The 21,775-nt window shown below is 42.0% G+C and overlaps 1 protein-coding gene across 4 annotated transcripts in view; it reads left to right on the forward strand.

Moving 5' to 3' along the window:
• Positions 1 to 21,775, forward strand: part of LOC148363025 (DENN domain-containing protein 2A) — a 63,057-nt gene that overhangs the window by 31,747 nt on the left and 9,535 nt on the right. For 2 of the 4 annotated variants that reach the window (XM_088340615.1, XM_088340616.1), the window contains exons 5-16: positions 3,056 to 4,054; positions 6,814 to 6,941; positions 9,760 to 9,872; positions 12,355 to 12,552; positions 12,673 to 12,766; positions 14,204 to 14,254; positions 14,333 to 14,514; positions 14,591 to 14,700; positions 15,738 to 15,807; positions 15,891 to 15,968; positions 17,803 to 17,943; positions 18,003 to 18,151. In XM_088340615.1, coding sequence (XP_088196741.1) covers positions 3,056 to 4,054; positions 6,814 to 6,941; positions 9,760 to 9,872; positions 12,355 to 12,552; positions 12,673 to 12,766; positions 14,204 to 14,254; positions 14,333 to 14,514; positions 14,591 to 14,700; positions 15,738 to 15,807; positions 15,891 to 15,968; positions 17,803 to 17,943; positions 18,003 to 18,151 — 2,313 coding nt within the window. The remainder of the gene's footprint in view (positions 1 to 3,055; positions 4,055 to 6,813; positions 6,942 to 9,759; positions 9,873 to 12,354; positions 12,553 to 12,672; positions 12,767 to 14,203; positions 14,255 to 14,332; positions 14,515 to 14,590; positions 14,701 to 15,737; positions 15,808 to 15,890; positions 15,969 to 17,802; positions 17,944 to 18,002; positions 18,152 to 21,775) is intronic. The other 2 variants (XM_088340617.1, XM_088340618.1) reach the window with 1 other exon arrangement.

The following is a 21,775-nucleotide window of genomic DNA, read 5'->3' on the forward strand; positions in this document are numbered from 1 at the left end:
GTCGTGCATCTGTAAATTTCAGTCCTTTAATACGTGTGGTACTAACAATATCTTTTGCAATTTCTTCCTGTATGCAATGAATCTTCTTAGTGAAGAAGACCATTAAGTCCTGAGCAGAGTGTGTCGAACTGTCTGCGATAGCCTGTTGCCTTGTAAGCGATGCTACAGTGTCAAAAAGGGCTTTGGGGTTGTTCTTTTGAGACGCAATCACCTTCGAAAGGTAGGCCGATTTTGCAGAGGCAAGGGCCGCTTTATACTTTAACAAGCTGTCACACCAGGTTTGATGGAAAACCTCAAGCTTGGTAGCGCGCCATTTTCTCTCCCATTTCCTGCATTCTTTTTTAAGGGTTCTAGTTTCATCAGTAAACCAAGGTGTGCGTCTTTTAGGACGTGATTTTAGTTTTATGGGCGCTATTGAATCCAGCACACTAGTCAAGGTGGTATTGAACTCATTCATGAGTGAGTCAATCGAGCCATTGTATTTAGGAAAGGACGCAACTGCTCCAGGAAGGAGTTCAAAGAGCTCAGAAACTGTGCCAGTGCTTATATTGCGTCCGCTAAATCCCTCAGCTTTATTAACTCTACATTTAGTTAGCACCTCAAATGTCACTAAATAATGATCAGAGATAACAGTAGTACACGGTAGCACCATAATGTTTGAGGTTGAAACTCCTCGAGTCAGAATCAAGTCTAGCGTGTTCCCATTTTTATGGGTTGGCAAGTCAACCAGTTGAGTAAAACCAAATGCATCAATTAGAGAACTAAACGCAATAGTAAGTGAACTGTGTGGGGAGTTCATATGAATGTTAAAGTCTCCCATAATTATAATTTTGTCTGCATAGGTTACTAGTTCAGACAAAAGTTCAGCAAATTCGTCTAAGAAAGTTGTGTATGGCCCAGGTGCACGATAGATAGTTATTACATCAATTGACAATTGAGGGGACCGCATCACAAGAGCCTCAAACGTTTTGTAATTATTAGAGGTACGTGTATTAAATTTGAGCGATTTTTCAGAGATTAGCGCAACACCACCACCCCTTTTCAGCGTGCGTGCTATATGACTACTCTCGTAGTCTGGGGGAGAGGCATAATTTAGCGCTAAGTGCTCATCCGGGCGTAACCACGTTTCACAAAGACCCATACAGTTAAGTTTATAATCACGAATAATGTTATCAACAAGTAAAGCTTTTGGAGCAAGCGATCTAATATTTAACAGACCAAATTTCAGCTTTGCTGAATCATTTGACTTAGCTGACCTCTTTGTAGTCTTTGTCGAGATCTTCAAAAGCTCCCGGCGTTGTGGCCGTTCGTGAGCGCTGAGTATAAAGCGTCGGTTGTCCGGCGAGGAATGAATGGTGGAATTAGTTACATCCTCGCGTCCATCCTCGCGTCCATCTTGCTGCTTGGACTTCACACGCTTCACACATCTACCTGCACGGCAACCACGCTTCTGTTTCCTTTCTTTACGGCGCCGCCGCCGTCGTTTATTAAGAGGAATAGCTGTCCACAAGGATGCCGGGTCTCTTTGAAGTTCGCTCGGTATATCATAGCCGGTATAAAAAGTGCCCGAAAAATCGAAATTTAGACGCCCACCCAACCGAATAAGTTCATCCCTACTGTAAGTGTTTTTGGCCACACATGTGTCCAAAAGTGAAAGCAAAAAAGACAAGAGAACGGCAATAAATAGAAGATTAGCTGGAGAGCTACGAGCCGCAAGCATGTATCCATGCGCAGCCGCCATTTTGAAGTTAAACTCTTACTGATTGTATGGGGTAGACAGGTGTCTTTATGCAGCTACGGACCTCAGGTGCATCTAATTCAAAATGATACATGATACAATAAATTGTTGAAAAATCATGCATTGTGATATCTGGATTTTTTTTTTAGTTTATCTCTCTCACAGTGGACATGCACCTACGATGAAAATTTCAGACTCTTTCATGATTTCTAAGTGGGAGAAATAGCATATATATACACACATGAACCAATTCCCCAGTAATTGTTCATGTTCATTCTCCTTTTTAACCACTTAGTGTCATGTTTTTGTACCTTTTCTTGAACTGATGCATATTTTTAATTTGCTTCAGGTCCTCTCATAGATTGTTCCATAGCTTGACACCAGCTATAGAAATACAGAACATTTTCAATGTTGTTCTTACGTTTAAGATTTTGAAGTTATTTCTCCCTCTTAACTCATAGCCACCCTACCGATTTCTAAATAGGTTCTTAATATTTCATGGTAATAACCTGTTTTTTGCCTTATACATGATAATTGCTGTTTTATATGATTTGATTATTATTTCTTTGTTTTACTAAAAGTAATCCTCAATGGAGGGAGTGACAACTGGGCGCACGAAATTAGGAAAGCAGGCCGAACTAACAAAACCTAATTTGGATCTATTTATTTTCTTTTTTTTAAAAAACATCCAATCAGTTTGAGAATGGATTTGTTTTAAATGTTTTGCCCACTTCTCTTGCATTGTTGTCTAAACCCAATCTCTGACAGCTCATGAACAATAGTGCGCATGTCTTCTGGGTGCTTAAAGGTACAGCACATAAGAAATATTATTAATAATTTTAATTGATGACGTTCAATTGAAATTGGTATGATTTGTGAGGTGGACCCAATTTCGGGAAAGCAGGAACCAAGGGCCGAATGCCAAATGGTCCAAAAAAACGAATGAAAAACAGTCCCAAGACCGAAGGCGGAAGGCTGTGGTAGATCCTTTTACTGCTGGAACAGGGGGGCTGGGGTCGGTGAGGGAACCTTTGTTTCCAAAACTGGGGACAGAAGCAATGCATATCTGGAACAGGGTCAGAGAAATCAACAAAACGACCAAAGGAATAAAAACAAACTTGCCTTGACAACGTCAATGACCCAACGACCTTTGTTGTCGGGTACACTCAATATCGATAGTTGAAATAATGAACTTCAGGTGTGGAGACAAATTAGTCACAGGTGGGCACTCTTCAGCCACTCCCCCCAGGTTGCTGCCCTCTAGTGGGAAATCGTGTGCCAGATCCTGACCACAGTCTGTTTCTGTTCTTTTTCCAGTCTCCATTGCTGTGGCCTAAAGATCCGGGAGACTCCGTCATCCGTGTTGCCCGTACGCGAAGACGTGTGCGGGCTACCAGGCCGCAGAGACGAGACGGAAATCCGTCCCGTCTCGCCCGCAATCAGCCTGCAGGAAAACCGGATTCTTCTGGGCAGCATGCTAACTCACAGAAGAACTGCCAGCGCCAGTGACCCGAGGACTCCCAACAGCGAGAACGGACAGCGCGGAAAACTGATCAGAAACCAAGCGGGAGTCAAGGCCGCCAGTATCCGCGACAAAATCTCCCAATGGGAGGGCAAAAAGGAGATTTCCATTGACGCTTGTCCTCTTAGCACGATTGAATCAGTCAGGAAAAAGGAATTCAAACCTTCGGAGGTCCAACGGACCAACAGCAATAGGTTCTTAAGCTGGGACAGGCAAGACTCAGGTAAAGAAAACGCCGGAAAGCTCGGGGATGTAAGAACTAAATCTCCCGAAGGTTCAACAAATAAAGACAAAGACGTCATTCTAGAGCGAGGACTGCGGGCGGCGAAAGCGACGGAACAGCCCCAGGACAAGAGAACGGTTTTGTCTCACGTGAAGAAACTGGAAAAGGCAACACAAGAGGTTCAGAGAGGAACCTCGCTGGCTTTCCCGGGGAATTACTTCTGCCCGCCGTCCAAAGACGAGCTTGAAGAAACAGAAAAGCGTGTCCACGAACCCATTTTTGGGACTTTCGATGTGTCTCGACCCGTCGGTTTGAGGTGGAGGAGGGAAAGTGATGCGGAGAACGTTTATAGCGAGCCGGGCGCTCCGTCTATAAATCCGTTACCGAAACCTCAGAGGACCTTCCAGCACCACACGCCACCTTCCACACCGGTTTCACGGCCTGGGTCTTGTAAAGGCAAGAGGACTTTACCGCCCTTGCCTTCCATTCCCCCCCCACCTTTACCTACTTGCCCACCTCCAGGAGTTTGCAGGAGAACATGGACGGACAGGTCCCATGACAGCAACATCAGGTAAGTTTCAGAGGCACACTAGTGTGCCGTGAAACCTTGCCAATGTTCAGTATCTTTGCTTTCTTTCAGCTCTCACCTGATTGATTGTAACATTAGCCCATGTCAGTAGGTGGCAGCAGAGCAATATATATTTTTCTTTTTATATAATATCTGCTCATCAGGGATATATTTAATAACTTATTCTGTTGGATGAAGCCGTTTAAGATTGCGCTGCAAAAAACATAAAATACACACATTTTCCTGATTTTAATTATCATCTCATTATTTTAATTAAAAACAAAGGTTCAAATATAATACAGAAAATGTTCCAGTGTAGATTATATTTTCTCATTTTTAGTATTTTTGGGTTTCAAGAAAAACAAAAGAAAAATATAGGAACACTTGAAAATAGGTTAAATATATAGTAAAATCCAAAATTAAAACAAATCAAGGAAAATACAAATCTTATACATAATTTTCCTGATTTTATTATTATTATTTTTTATTTATCAAAACAAAGTTAGAACATTGTGAAAAGAAAATTGTTCCACTGGCAGATACTCATTTACAATTTACAAAATTACCCCCAAAAAAATCAACTAAAGGCAATTTTTTTCACATACTTTTGCTGGTTTAAATCATATTTTACTTACTAAAAAAATTCGAACGTTGTAGATTTTAAGTAAAATTTTTTTTTTTATTTAGAAAACTTATCAAGTTAACAATAGAGAAAAAAACAAAAAATCATCAAAATTGTATTTATTATTACTTTGCTAAAAAAGTTAAAACTTAGTAAAAATGTTTTAATTCATTTTAAGTATTATTTTTGTTATATATCTAAAAAAGAAGCCTGTACAAAATGTGGAAAACAGGTTAAAATCTAGAAAAATCTTAAATTTCATTATCAATAACCAAAAAAAATAAGACAATGACCACAAATGATTAGAAAATCTCTATACTCTTTATTTAAAAAAATAAATAAAATAATAATAATGATATAGAAACATATGCCGGGAATTCATTTTAAAATATTTTGGTTGATAGTCTGAAATCTCAAGGCACACCTAACAAAAATGTTTCTTGGTACCATAATGTTTGAGAACCTCTGAGATAGATAATCTATATACTCAATAAAGAATATTTGATTATTTAAAGAACCACATAAATGCAAGGGCTGTTAACTAATCCAAATTTCCTGAGCGATTTGATTTCAATTATCAAGAGTTAAATGTGATCAGTCACGTCATTCATACGTCACTTCTAAACAATACACAAGTGCTTTGAAAATAGAAATCACTCATTCAGATAAAGTGGCATTATCTTAGCTCATGCATATTATGAAGTGGTAGAGAGGTGACGCAACAGTCTTCTCCGGGCTTTGCGGTCCCTGTATGCCCGGTGCCAGAGTCTGGTCCACATTGCTGGCAGTAAGTCGGATTCGTTGAGAGTTGGACTCCGTCAGGGCTGCCCTTTGTCACCGATTCTGTTCAGAACCTTCATGGACAGAATTTCTAGGCGCAGCCTTGGTGGGGATGGAGTCCGGTTTGGGGGCCTCAGATTGCATAACTGCTTTTTGCAGATGATGTGGTGCTGTTGGCTTCTACAGGCCGGGATCTTCAGCTCTCACTGGAGCAATTCGCAGCCGAGTGTGAAGCGGCTGGGATGAGGATCAGCACCTCTAAGTCTGAGACCATGGTACTCAGACGAAAAAGGGTGGCATGCTCCTTCCGGGTTGGAGATGAGATCTTGCCCTAAACAGAGGAGTTCAAGTATCTTGGGGTCTTGTTCACGAGTGAGGGTAGGATGGGATGAGAGATCGACAGACAGGTCGGTGCAGCGTCTGCCGTCATTCGGATCATGTACCATGTCGTGGTGAAGAGGGAGCTGAGCTGAAAGGCAAAGCTCTCGATCTACCGGTCGGTCTACGTTCCTACCCTCATCTATGGTCATTAACTGTGGGTTATGACCAAAAGAACACGATCCCGGATACAAGTGGCTTAAATGAGTTTCGTCCGCTGGGTGTCTGGGCTCTCCCTTAGAGATAAGGTGAAAAGCTCAGTCATCCGGGAGTGACTCTGTGTAGAGCCACTGCTCCTCTGCATTGAGAGAAGCCAGTTGAGGTGGCTCGGGCATCTGATGGGTTCGGGAGGTGTTCCGGGCATGTCCCACCGGCAGGAGGCCCCAGGGGCGACCCAGGACACGCTTGAGAGACTATGTCTCTAGGCTGGCCTGGGAACGCCTCGGGATCCCGTTGGATGAGCTGGGGGAAGTGGTTGGGGATAGGGACGTCTGGGCTTCCCTGTTAAGGCTGCTGCCCCTGCGACCCGACCTCGGATAAGTGGAAGACAATGGATGGATGGATGGGACTATGGTTCTGATAATCGGGCTGCATCTCTCCTGCAACCTTGTTTTTTTATTCATCCATCCATCCATTATCTGCACTGCTAATCCTTTGTAGGGTCGCGGGGGTGCTGGAACCCATGCCAGCTATCTTCGGGCAGGGGAGACCCTCAACTAGTTGACAGCCAGTCGCAGGGAACACAGGGACAGACAACTCACTTGCTCATTGACAATTTGGATCGGCCAATTAACCTGTAATGCATGTTTTTGGAATGTGGGTGGAAACCGGAGTGCCCGGAGGAAGCATGCAAACTCAACACGGGGAGTCTGTGGCAGCTGGACTTGAACCGTGAGCCTCTGCACCGTGGGGCTGCGTGCTAACCACCCATCCACCGTGCCGCCCATTTTTCACCATATTACCCCTATTCTTATATCCTTAGGAAGTCTTACGAATTTGAGGACCTCCTCCAATCGTGCTCAGAAAGCTCCAGGGTTGACTGGTACGCACAATCCCGCCTGGGCCTCACTCGCACTTTATCAGAGGAGAACGTCTACGAGGACATCCTTGGTAAATAATCCATGCGGTTACGGGAATTTGGTTTGTCACTAAGCGATAATTTTTCTTGAGTCGGGGAGGCGGAGCCAGCCGTGTTTGTTCTGGTTTTAATTTAGAGCCACGCTGCTCCACTTTTATTAAAAATGAGATGCCAAAACCCGACTTACATTCCTGCCTTATTGTCTGTGGTGTTGTAGCAACCCCACCTCGAGTCTGTTTATTATCGGAACATATCATTTTTTTATCAAGTTGACTCCTGGAGGCCTTTTATTGGGAGATGGCCACGGATATTTACCGGCAGAGGATTTCATGATAAAATTAGAGTTAGAATTCTCTTTAGTGCCATTGATGAGAAAGTTGTGATTATTGTTTACAATAGGATAAGACTTCAGGATAAACGTGGTAAGATACTTTAAAAATGAAATTAAGATAAAAAGGATAATCGAAAAAATAGGCAAAAATGTTTACAAGTCCTGTAGAGTGTCCTAAGTTGTAAGTGAATGAGAACAATCGTGTCATGAAAAAAACGTTACTTTAGATATTAGTGGCAAAATATTTTCAAATAAGACGATTATAAATGCCAATTTTTCTAGACATAATGTTGCGAGTCCGCAATGTCCTTCTGACTGGGTGGAGAGCAGCCGATGATTTTGACTAATTGCAAATAGTTTGAAATGAATCAGTTAAAGCTGATGATTGTTTTAGTAGTTTTATTTCCTTCACAATAAATCAGTTTTTAACAAAACTGATTCGAAAACAGTTATTTTTGTCTGAATATTTTGCACCAGACAATTGGATTTTTTTAATACAATAAAATATACTTTAAAGAGACGGTGTGTATTATTTGACTACTAGATGTCGCTTTATTATGTTATGCAACTCAAAACAGTGAAAAAGTGCAAAAAGAAAAATGTAAGAAAAAATAAGTTTTTAAACCAGGCATGTCAGAAGTCAGTCCTAGGAGCCAGTTACTGGCCCAGCGCCTCTGTCATAAAATGAATAATATGTGGCCCACCAGTAATGTTGACAAAAATACATCTGTGAATAAAATAAACTGCTGACTACAAAAAACAAGTGGAATCAATTGGTGAAGCTACTGGAAGCTGTTTTAATGGCACAGCAGCACTTTTTTACAAGACCCTTAGATAGATACAGTAGATAGATAGATAGATAGATAGATAGATAGATAGATAGATAGATAGATAGATAGATAGATAGATAGATAGATAGATAGATAGATAGAAATTGTAGCTTTGTCTTTTTTACATAACGTCGAAAATATGGCAATGATAATATTTTAGGGAATTTCACTCAGTATATATGGATTATTTTGCTTCCTAGTAAAGTATTCTCTCAATTTTCACAAGTAATTTGTTCCATGACCATCTGTCTTACATTGATTTCCACGATATATGCAGTTTACTTTATCTGGGATATTCTGATGCTACAAAGCACCCTGGATTTGTAGTACAGAGAGAAATGATAGAACGGAAAATTCCTCATGAGTATTGGTTTATTTCTCCAGGATATTTCCATTTTATTTTCTGACTTCATGCCACAGTTGTATCCATTCATATATAGTGTAAGTCTACGCTTCTGATAAGCCACACATGAACACAATTTGTACACAGACGGGACACAGCCATGGAGCAGTCACAGTATTGATTTTGGTTTGTGACATGAATGGGAATCATCCTTTCTTGATTGTAAATAGTTCAATACAGAAAGAATGTTGTTCTTTACACCAAGTCATGTTTATTTGTATCGCCCTTAATCACAAAGAGTCTCAAAGGGCTGCACAGATCAAAGACTATTGCAAACTACAGACTATTATGACACCATCCCCTCATCTAAAAGCTACACGAGGGCGAATAATACACAATAATCCATCATTTTACTGTGTATTCAATCAAATATGTATCAGAAGACCTTAAAACACATCCACTCTCAGCTAGTTCTCGGATATCACAGAATCAACCCATCCATTAAAAAATGATCAAAATCGAAGCACACGTCTATTCACGTGAAACGAAGCCAACCTGTTTTAGTGGAAGGTAATGTCTTCATGTCCGTCAGTGTTTCCAGATGGAGTGGAAAGCAAGTGTCATCAGTCCGCATTCCTGAGAGACTGATGCAAAGCAACATGTGCACAACATGCGCAGCGAAAGAAATTATGACATTCCTCGTCTAGCCATACGAAATTTGGGACGTCTCTTGATTTTCTCTAGCTTTTGCACTCCAAAAAGGATTGGAGAGAAGTGGCATTCATTTGACATCTTGATCATCATCAGTAGTTATTGCATGTTTTTATAACCTTTCCACGCCAACAATACAATTGCATTACACCTTGATAATTTGCCCTTTGTTGTTTAATTTTTCAAGGATTGTGCGTTTTCTGTTACGAATGATAAACTAGATCAAAATCATTGCATTGTTTCAATGCAGAGAGCCATACAAAGTAAGTATGACATCATCTGCTCCCTGCAAATGATTAGATCTTCTTGGATGACACCACAGCCACATCATTTCCCCCTTTCAACTAATCCTGGCATAAAACATCTCGCATTTCAGCTCCGATAAATTGTCTGTCGGGTTCTAAATCATCGGGTGGTTAAATTATGAGGCGTAATAAAAATCAGAAGGAAAATGCTGTTTTTGTTGGCGTGGCAGTTTCATTTTCTGAATTGCAGCAAAAGAGCTGAATCAGCACACTGCCAGGTCTCCTGCTTGCCTGCATGTATGGAGTTGGAATAGTCAGGCTGATATGGAAATGTTTTCTTTGAAAGAGGCTGTTTTATAATGTAGGTGTTTTTATTTGTATCTACCAAAGATCCTCCATCGAAGGAGAATCCCTATGAGGACATCGAGCTGGAGAGAAGTTGCCCCGGGAGCAAGTGTGTTTCACCTGCTTCCTCTTCGCCCGTTCCCGGCACTCCGACAAAGGTATAACAAGTTTAGGATTCGTACCTTGGTTTCTATGGATTACATGCATGCATGTCCTTGTTGGTATTTTAGGGGATAATCTGTCCGAATTGGATCGATTGATCACCCCGTTTGTTATGCAAATTAGATAACCACAAACCACACATTCCATAAAATCCTGAGTTGTAGCTTAAGGTTTCGCTGTGAATTTATTGGGACTTGAGGACAATTTTCAAAATGTGATTGATTTATGCCTGTATCATCCATCCATTATCTGCACCGCTTATCCTCAGTAGGGTCGCGGGGGTGCTGGAGACAATCCCGGCTATCTTCAGGCAGTGGGCAGGGGACACCCTGAACTGGTTGCCAGCCAGTCGCAGGGCACACAGAGACAAACAAGTTACTCGCTCATTCACACCTAGGGGCAATTTGGACCAGCCAATACCTGAATTTCATGTTTTTGGAATGTGGGAGGAAACAGGAGTGCCCGGAAGAAACCCACGCAAGCACGGGGAGAACATGCAAACTCCACACAGGAAGGTTTGACCTCAGAACTGTGTCGCACATGTGCTAACCACTGCACTGCCGTGCTGCCCATGTACCCTATCAATGTATCACAAATAAGCGATCATGAATGTGAAATGTATGCAAAGGAATGGGACACACTATGATTTATGCCCTCATACCGGGTGGAAACATGTTGGCCTGGAGAGTGATAGGCCCCACCCAGCAGGCGGTACTTGCCCAAGACACACCACAGGAAATGGTGTTCCTATAACCCGTTGTGGTTAAGGGATCCAACCAACCAACCAACCATGAAGTCATAGGAAAACCTTTGGTCACTACTTTACTCAGGAATTTATCAAATACATTGCATGTGGTCATTCATGATATTTTGCTCATTTGTATATACGTTAACTCTTATTTGCATCTTAACAACAGCAGGGTCATGTATCCATTTTGGAAAGTTGTGTTAAAAACTGAGAAAAGAGAGAGAGTCTGTGTAAAACCCGCCCAAATTAGATCGACTGTCGTCCCTGCTTTAGGCATGCAAATGAGCAGTCTTTGTAATGCAAATTGGATGTCATATTTACACAAATAAGTTGACATGTTTATGCAAATGACAAGTTAAAATATGGTTTGTGACATACATTCATAGTAAAACCGTATGTCAAATCATATTTTGCATAACATTAATTTTGCCATCATCAGTGATATTTTGTCAGGTTTCTCACATTCCCAATAAGACATTCACTGCTCAGGAATGTAAGGTATGTATGGAATATCTACAGTACAAGATGGCTAATTTGCATAACGTTAATAATGCCATTATTCAATTATATTCGCTGTAAAACTTGTAACTAGACATCGGCCGCTTATTTGCATTCATATGACCACTCATTTACATAAACATGGTAGCTCGTTAGCATGATATTAAGTCACGTCAAGTCAGATTTGGTTGTATAGCCCTTAATAACAAGATGTCTCAAAGGACAGCACAGGTTACAATTACACCATCCCCTGATCTTAAACCAACATGCGGGCAAGGAAAAACTCAAAACCTCAGCACAAGGAAAATAAGAAACATTGAGAATATCACGGTTGCCAATTGACCCCACCCGTTTGGCGCCAGTTGCGGCTCGTTGACTGACAGGCTTCCCTCCTATTTAAGCTCAGTGCTCTCACTCACCCTTGGACGGTCCGTCAACGAACCTCTGCACCCGCAAGACGTGGTTTTTGACTCTGTCCGGTTTCTTGCTTGTGTTTCCTGTCCAGTATTGTTCCCGTCTATTTTGTCCTGTTTAATATCGATCTCCAGTGTCTGGTAGCGCTCCCTTCTATTTTGTCCTGTTTAATATTGATCTCCAGTGTCTGGTATCGTTTCCGTCTACCTTGTCCTGCTTGTTATCAGACTCCAGTCTCTAGTGTCCTGTCCGGTATCGACCCCATCTGTCCGGTATCTGCTTGTGTAATTGGTATCGATCTCGTCGGCCTCTGACTTCCTGTCGTTCCACTCCAGACTGTTGCCTTACGTCTTCCGCCCAGCGTTCTCCGAGTCACTGGTGTTTGGGTTAACGTGCATGACTGCCCCATTTCCCGTAAAATAAAGCTTGTGTGAGAAATGTTACGCATCTGGGATCTGGGTCCTTCTCCTGTTCCGGTTCTTGACGGAGAAGGGGGCTCACAAGTGGTAATCCCCCTTCCAGGATGACCAGGGTGCAATAGATTTAGCATTAGGTCACAGTAATATTCTCATCGATCAGTCACATTTCCCACACGACCTATAAATTAATTGTATAACCTCAAGATCTAATGTAATGTATGGCATTTATGGTATGCGGTCATAAACTATAATTTGGACGCTCATTTGCATTCATATAACCACTCATTTCCACAAACATGATAGCTCATTTGCACAACATTAAACTCCATTCAAAATGCTCTAAGAATCAAAAATGAGTCAAAGAAATAGACCAATCAAGTATTATTTTTCTGCAAACAGCTGAGCTCCAAACCAAGCTTCTTCAGGCAGAACTCGGAACGTCGGAGTTTCAAAATCTTGGAATTACGAAAGACATATAGGGACGCAGGGGTGTCTTCCCCTTCACGTGCTAGTCCACCCTCCACGCCCAGCAGCCCAGATGACACCCCCTGTCTCTCCGGGGACCCGTACAACCGGCGAAGGCGGAAAATCCCCAAGGTATTGCTACTTTATTTTACTCCATATTGTTTTATGGTACTTCATTGAAATTCGGAGTCAGAACGGAGGAGGCTTTATTCATTACACCAAGTCGTCAAAAATTTCCTTGTCCTCCTCTAGATGGTGATGAAAATCAACGGTATTTTTGAAGCTCGAAGGGGGAAAAAGCGTATGAAGAAAGTATCGCAGTCCAACGAGTCCAGCTCAGGGAGAGGTAAGGCGCATCTTAAATCAGATGTCACCAACTCTTTTGAAGCTAAAAGCTACTTTTTTTGTTATTGATTAGTGCAAAGGGCTACCTGTTTGATATGCTAAACTAACAATTTGTCATGTCATTACCGTAAAATTCGAACTATAGAGCGCACCTGATTATAAACCGCACACAGTACATTTTCAAAGGAAAAAACCTTCTGTACATACAAACGCTCCCTTACTTACGAACATTCGAGTTACGAACAACGGTACATACAAACATTTTTTTCGGGATGTTTTTCCGAGTACAGGACATCACTGTAATGCAGGGGTCCGCAAACCTTTGGTGTGGAGTCCCACTTTCAAATTTCCTTGTAAATCAGTGTGCCAGTGTGTTTTTTCAGTAAGTTTTATATCCAACAGAGCTGTAATTTTACACAAGTCCAAACATACAAGATGGATATACATTGAAATCGTAAAATTTATTTTCCACTATTCTTGTTCATCAATCAACTAAAAATAGAATGTGGAAAAACAAGTGGAAAGGCCTGTAGCCATTCATGACTTCAACTTTTTACCACAAGAATTAACCAGAATCAACCATTCTTCATCAACAATGAACTACAATCAAAAAACGAGTGATATGGACAGCTACCATACCATTCATCAATGATATCTTGTTGCAGAAAACATCAAAACTTGAAATAACAGCAGCAAAGCAGAAGGCACGCACACCCCCACACACACACGCACGCTTCTTAAAAATATTCGCCTTCAGTAAATGGTTTTCTGTGCTTTGCTGTGCAGTGAGCAATGTGATAAGTTGCTTCAGTGATGGTGTTTTTAGCGGTGATAAAGGTTTTTCAGGGTGAAATGAATGAAAATGAATGAAAACTTGATTCGAACATTAAAATAAAAACAGAAAAAAATCAATAACTCAACAACAAAATAATATCACATAATATGTTCAAAAAGGGGTAGTCAGAAGCAAATGCTTATATTCCCTACCCCTTCATCTTCCCTATTAAACACACCAATTATATAACAACAATTGTAATACTATTAATAACAGTTTTGATACAACAACAGCAACAATAACACAAAGTTAATCATAGTTCTAGACGCACTATTCCCAATCTCTCGTATCACTCATACCTGATTTTCTTCATCTCTGTATTCGGCCAGGAATGTTTTTTTGTATTTAAATTTGAACAAGTGAATAGTTGGACATTGTTTGATCTCGTCTTGCAACCCGTTCCAGAGCTTGACTCCACACACAGACACACACATACTTCTGGTGGTTCTCACCTTTGGGATCATTAATTTACTACTGCCCCTTAAATTGTACTTTCCTTCTTTCCGAATGAATAATTGATGGATGTTTTCTGGCACTATATTTTTGTTGACCTTAAATAGCAGTTGTGCAGTGAAAGATTTTACTAAATCATCTAATTTTAAGTGACAGACGATAACAGCGAGTCGGAAAGTGACACAGAGGAGAAACTAAAAGGTGAGGAGTAAGATTATTTCGGGAAGACATGGAAGTTTTTTTTAATGTATCTCATGCAGTTTTCGCTCTATTTTTTAGCTCATAGCCAGAGGCTGGTGTCTGTCCAGTCTATGCTTAAGCAGACTGGTCGGTACCGGACCTTGGACAGGGATATGATGGAGGATAGAAAACTCTTTGAGTACTTCATAGTGGTGGCTCTCCACAAGACCAAAGCTGGAGTTCCATATCTACCGGAAGTCACGCAGCAGTTCCCTCTCAAAGTAAGCGGACTATATTTAATATCTAAAAAAAGTACTCCAGTTTTTGGCACTACAGTTTTTGCTTTTTCCAATTCAGCTTGAACGCAGCTTTAAGTTCATGCGGGAGACAGAAGACCAGCTGAAGGTCATCCCTCAGTTCTGCTTCCCAGACGCTAAAGACTGGGCCCCTGTCGACAACTTCCCCAGGTAAGTTGTGAAATAAATAAGTAAATAAATAAGTACTTAACTGCAGGGACGCACGACAATTGCCAACCATGACGTCACAATTTTTGGTCAATCAAAAAAAAAAAGCAGCTATTAGTGTCACGGTTGCCATGGCGCCCAATTGGCCCCGCCCTCGTGGCGCCAGCTACGGCTCATTGACAGATTGGCTTTCCGTCTATTCAAGCTCAGTGCGCTCACGCTTCCTTTGTCAGTCTGTCAACGGACCTCTACCCCGTAAGACGTGCGCTTTGACTCTGCCTGGTATCCTGCTTGTGTATCCCGGTATTGTTCCCGTTTATTTTGTCCTGTTTAATATCGGTTTCTAGTTTTGTTCCGTCTATATTTTTCCTGTTTATTTTTCTCTCAAGTTTTCGTTCCTATCCAGTTTGTCCTGTGTAATTTCGATATCCTGTTTCAAAATCAATCCTGTCTGTCACGCCATTGTGATTGTAATGGCATCCGAAGTTCAACCATACTCGTGATCCGGAAGGCATACAAGACGTTCGGTACGCTTGAATAACAAAGACCTGGGACAAGAGTGTTCGTGACATGACAAGACCAACAATGAACTAGCAGGGAACTAAAAGGGACCAAGTACAAATAAAGGGAAGAGACAAATAAAGTCAACTGAAAATAGCTGTGAGGAGGAAATTAGCCCCCAAAAGTGAATGACCAAATGGGGTAAGATCAAGCGAAAGAGCAGTAGAGGAAAACAGACAGAAAAGCAGAACTTTACAGAAACTGTAAAATGTTAATATAATTGTAAACAAAAATAAAGACACACATACAAATAATTTGATTCTGTGTCTTTTTTTCTAAATAAATCAGTCAAAAACCATAAAAGTTATCGGTATCTGTATCGCTTTCCAAGAAGAAGGATTCGATCGGTTATTGGTATTGATAGGAAAAAACTGTTTTCGTGCACCCCTTCATGACAGTAGACGAGAAGCATCAGAAATAAAAACATACCCCTAGTAATGCTCAGTTTCTCAGTGCTAATGTTTTATTGTCTTTCACAGTGAAACATTTTCATTTGTGCTTACCGGCGAGGATGGAAGTCGGCGATTTGGATACTGCAGACGACTACTGGTAGAAAAACTGTAGTTATATAACACATACTGTGTCCTACTTCCACAAAGCTAGTTTTCCAACTCTATCACTTTTTTTTGCAGCCAAGCGGGAAAGGCCGTCGTCTCCCTGAGGTTTACTGTATCGTCAGTCGGCTGGGCTGCTTTGACCTCTTCTCCAAGGTAAGGTACTCTATGTGCCTCGTGTTCGTACCACATAAACTGTCCAATTATTCTTCCGTATCAGTAGGGGGCGGCATAGAGCTACTGTTTTGGTATTTTGAGAGGAATTTCCAAAAAATGAAAAGGTTGATTTTGAACTGGAAGTTGGACAACTTTTGGACAGAGTTGCATTTGCATATATACCAGAGGATGGGTGGATATTAAAAAAATCTTTAAGATGTTAGATACATTTAGAGAGACAGTTTGTCTTTTACTCCATTTTGCATATTTCCAAGTAAAGTCAAGTCACATTTATTTATATAGCCCTTAATCACAAAAATGTCTCAAAGGACTGCACAGGATTACAATTACAAAATTACACAATTACCTGATCTTAAACCAGCATGCGGGCAAGGAACAACTCAAAAACCTCAGTGTGAGGAGAAAAGAGAAACCTTGAGAAAGGACCTCACATGTGGTGATCCCCCTTCCAGGATTGACCAGGGTGAATTACAATTAGCATTACTGTACACATAATAGTAAACATTAGGTAAGATGTTGAAAATGTCCGGAAAGTGCATGACATCAACGACGCCCCCAGCCTGCAAACCAGTCCAGAAAGTCTATGACGGCCACGACGCTGCCTCCCGTCTCTGCCAGCTGGTAAATGCGGAGAACCAGAACCAATAAAACAAAGCGATGGCAACAGTATTACGATATCATATTGTCATGAACCAGAACAGGATCAAGACTCAAACGCGTGACGTTACTCACACAAGCTTTTTATTTTACAGGAAATGGGGAGTCATGCATGTTAGTTAGGAAGCAGTCTGGTGTGAAATGATAGGAAGCCAGAGGCCGACGATCAATACCAATTGCCCGAGTTGTTATCAGACAGATGGGGTCGGTACCGGACAGGACGGGACAGACAGGACAGATAATGAAACAGGATATCGAAAATAAACAGGACAAACTAGACGGCAACAAAAACTGGAGAAAATAATAAACAGGACAAAAATAGACAGAAACAAAACTGGAAAACGAAACCAAACAGGGCAAAATAAATCTGGGCAATACAGGACAGGGAATACCAACCGGAACAGGACCGGGTCGAAAGCCACGTCTTGCGGGGCAGAAGTTCGTTGACGGACTGAGAAAAGGTTAGTGACAGGACTGGCGTACATGTTAAGGTTCAGAAATAGGAAATCGGGAGATTTTTTTTTTCAATGCGATTATTATCATTATTATTATTTGAAAAGACAACAATAAAATTCGTTTTTCAATCTACTTTATTGTTATTTTATGTTTACATGTGATTATTACAATGTTTAATTATTCAAAATTTTCTGGTGTTCTTTAACATAGTCATATGTAGCACTCTTATTCGTCTGCTGTTCTCGAAGGAATGAGATTACGTGGGGTTCGAGATTATGATTGCCGAGTCTCGATCAAAGCTTTTTCCGGTGCAGAACGGCCAAAAGACGATGATAAAGACAATGGATAATTCGGCTACATTTCAATCGGCAAAACTTTCGGCGGCCCAAAAAAAAAAGAAATATTTAGAAATCGGTAGATGTTGCTCTCAGATCGGTAGGCCGGAGAATCGTAGCCAAAGCGGTAGTCTCCCGACCAAATCGGGAGACTTAACAAATGTGCGACTGGGTTTAAAATAGCAAGAAAGCGAATCTGTCAACGAGCCGCAGTTGGTACCACACAGGCAGGGCCGTTTGGGCGCCATGGCAACCGTGACACATCGTTGTTTTAGAATAAATATATATGAAAATTATATAAAAACTAACAAAACCAAATTTCAGAGATACGTCTTTTTCAAGTGACAGTTGCCAAATTCTTTCAGATTCTTGACGAGGTGGAGAAAAGGAGAGCCATCTCACCTGCTCTGGTCCAGCCATTTATGAGAGGCATCATGGAGGCTTCTTTTCCCGCCCCGGGAAGGACCATCAGTGTTAAAAACTTCCTCCCTGGTTCTGGAACTGAGGTAAGATGCAATCACTCTTTTATTTTTGGCGTAACCTTCAAGTTGGATTTTCCACGCAGGTGATCGAACTGTGTCGGCCTTCCGATTCCCGACTGGAACACGTGGACTTTGAATGTCTCTTCTCATCGCTGAGTCTGCGCTTGCTCCTCCGAGTGTTCGCCTCCCTGCTTCTCGAGCGCCGGGTCATTTTTACTGCGGACAAACTCAGGTTGGAAAATCTATTAAAATGTCAAACAAAGCCAATACTGGTTCAAAAGGTGTTAATTCAGGTTGCAATCCGTTACTTCTGATTTAAACAGGTTACTCAATGTAGCTTCCTGTTAAAAACGTGTAACTTTCGGTTCAAACTATAGGTAGATAAATTACAGGACACTGTTAAAACTGCACAAAGGGTAGAACCAATCGCGTAACATTTCTCATAAGTTTATTGAGATATAGAGGAAAGGCAGCGCCAGCGATCTAGTGCTCAATGGACGTGGGAAGCAAGCCGCTCACGGGATCGGATCGTGTTCCGAATGCGGAAGTGGATTTTCCGGAGCGGGAGATCGTAGCGTAGTAGGTGGAAAAACAACAGGTCGATAGCCGGGACGGGAGAGCAGAACGTGGTCGGGATCAAAAAACGAGTTGTTAGCCAGGACAGGAGATCAAAATGTGGGCGGAGTCAAAAAACAGGTCGTAGCCGGAGACAAACGGGGAAATCAGGAACGGACGGGTGAAAAACGGGGTAAAAAGCAGGACTGACGGGAGTCAGAGTCAAAATGCTCGCCTTGTAGAAACAGAGGTTTGCTGACGAACTGACAACAGGCGAGTGAAAGGACTGACCTTAAATAGGATGGGGAACCAATCAGGTAGCCGGCAGCAGCTGGCGCCAGACGAGCGGGCACAGGTGAAAGTTATGAGTCATCATGACATAAAAAGGTCACGTCTGCATAATTTCTAGTTGGAAACAAGTCATTTCTTTTTAAAAACATGCCACTCCATCTCACTTCCTGTTTAAAACTTTTTTTAAATTCTGCATTACTTCCACTTGAAAACATGCCACTTGCAGTCCCTTGCTGCTTAAAATGTATAACTTTGGGTCGTAACACAAATATTTTTGGGTTCCCTTCCTGTTAAAACGCGTCACCAGGTCCGTAGCCCCCAAATGCACATAACGCGCACCGCGCAGGGCATTGAGTGCCCAGGAGGGCACCAAAAGAAATTAGGGTCGTGAAAAAAAAGTGCTAAGTATTAATAATATGCACTAATATGGTTAAACAATACAAAAACAGCATAAATCAATTTTCCCAAGAAAAGGGGTGAATCTCCAGTCTTATGGTATCCCCCTCCCCTCCCAGTGGTGTTCGATTATGCCTCATTCGCAATTTGGTGAACACCTGTTCAAACATGGCCTTGAACCTGCAACAAGAGTCTGGAGCGGAGAATAAAGGAGACAAAGTTCATGCCTTGCTTGCCAGTGGTCAATCTTGAAATAAAAAAGATCATTCTTTTACCGTTTTCCCACACCCATTTGGCGCACTGTTTCAAAGGGTGCGCTCTCCTTAGTTCGAATCATTTTTTTGTCGACTTATATGGCACACGGGCCTATTGGATGCGACCTCTCTGGCGCACTGGCCAAGTCTGCAAGTCTCACATGGTTGCCTATAATACCAAAACAAGTGCGCATATTTAAAAAATCAACCCATCTATCTATCTACCCTGATCATAGCCCTCGAGAGGGGTGACCGACAGCAAGACAAACACATACAAAAACAAAGAAAATAAGAAAAGGGAAAAAGTAGCAAAAAAACCACAAAGTGTTTTGGACCATGGCCAACCCAAATGCCCAAACACTCAAACAAGTCAAGCAACTCGGCACCCAAGTTGGTCATGCTTTCGTCCCTCCGGATGAAACGGGACACAACAAATCGTCCATGTCACTCGGGTCAGGGTGACACAACACACTCTTCTGTTCAACACCAGTGCCCGACAGCTTTCATTGGTTTACCCATGCTGCATCATACAGGTGCCCTGCCCATCCCTTAGAACACGTCTAAACATCCCACTGTCCTTTTAAAACACCTCTCCACTCAGAACTGGTAACTCCTGGTTGGAACTGAATATTTTACGGGTCACTCATAGCTGAAAACTGGTCACTTGAAGTTGAAACATATCATTCCCAGTCACTTCATTTGAAAGCAGGGATCTTCGCATTGCAATTGGGTCTTTTTCAGGTCACTTCCTGTTAAGAAACGTCCAAGTCACATCCAGTTGAAAACGTGTTGGCCCCAGTCACTTCCAGTTGGGAACTGGTAACTCCTGGTTTCAACTGGACCATTTCCCTGTCAAAAAACGGTTTACTTCTGGGTCACTTTTCATCGAAAATGAGTCACTTTTAGTCACTTCCAGTTGAAGACTGGTAACGTTCGGTTTAAACTCGATCATTTCTAGGTCACTTCTTAGATAGATAGAGAGATAGATAGTTTATTCATCCCTGTAGGGAAATTCACATTTCCAGCAGTATCCTTTTGTTGTTTATTAACAGATTAACAGGATGGCCTCAGGGTGCTGTGTTATAGTTAAGCAACAGCTAGGCCAAAAGTTCGACGTCCCTGCAGCAGATGGAAATCTTTGTGCCCAGGGTTACACCACCTCGTGTTCAAGTAGATAGCGAGTCCCCCTCTCTCCGCTTCCCGCTGGCGTTTGTGTCTCTGTCTGCCCTAACAGCGCTGAAGCCGGGTAGCCGGGTATCTCCACGTTAGCGTCCGGGATGCTAGCGTGAGCCACGTTTCTGTAAAACACAGCCAACTGCACTCCCTGGACGCTTTGATGTTTTTCACCAGCACAGTCAGTTTGTCAGTCTTATTTGGTGGAATTCACATTTACCATGATTACGGACGGTACCGAAGACTTATAACGCCGCTAGCCGCTTAGCATTCACCTTAGCTCCGGCTCTGCAGCGAGGATAGAGCCCCCTCATTACGCCGGCACGAGAATTCTTCAGGGCAAGGAGATGATTCCTCGAATAAGCGCATTTTTGTGCGTTAAACCCATAACGATAGGATAGAAAGTAATCCAAAGTGTAGTTGTCAAACGGGACAAAAAACACCGAAGATAGAAGCAGACATTCAAAACAATGAGTCACAAAAAGAGCAAAATAACACGGAGCTGCTGGAAAGGATGGCGCTCGCGGCGGCGCCTGTGATGTACTTGTTAAAACGGGTCGCTTTCAGCTAATCAATTTGACTCAATCGTGGGTCGGATTGAATAACCCAAGTTTCTGGGGAATATTGACCTAATCAGGAATTGGTCCTTTTTCAACTCAGAATTTGGGTCAAATTTGGTCAATAACAGGTTAAGTTATAACCAACTATTTAAACCAACACATTTGCAAGAGGAAAAGAATGCCGCCACTGTTATACGGTCGACTTGGGAACGACAGCGTCTTTTGAAAAAACGTGATTGATGCCAGAGGTGCGACTTCCCGGGCCCACACAACTTGCTGAAGCCTTTAAAAAGTCGGAATCAAGTACAGTAGCACGGTGGCCCCAAGCTGTGCCCCACCTGGTTAAACCTTTGTGGCGGTAGCGCTTTTAATCACCATTTGATGAAAACAGCATGTGCTAAATGCTTCACTGCTAATGGACGCTCGTCAGTAAATTATATTACTGTGAGTCTCTGGAAAGAAGGATTTGGGCCACCCACAAATGCAGAAAGAAATACAATTGATGCACTGAAAATACTATGAGGTGCACCAGATCATACGGCGCACCCTCCAAAAAATAGTATTTCGACATACAGACGCTGCCCTACTTACGAACGAGATAGGTTCCGGACGATCGTTCGTAAGTTG

Source organism: Urocampus carinirostris, chromosome 7 (assembly GCF_059441175.1).
Source record: "Urocampus carinirostris isolate Australia breed hairy pipefish chromosome 7, RoL_Ucar_1.0, whole genome shotgun sequence".
Classification (NCBI taxonomy): domain Eukaryota; kingdom Metazoa; phylum Chordata; class Actinopteri; order Syngnathiformes; family Syngnathidae; genus Urocampus; species Urocampus carinirostris.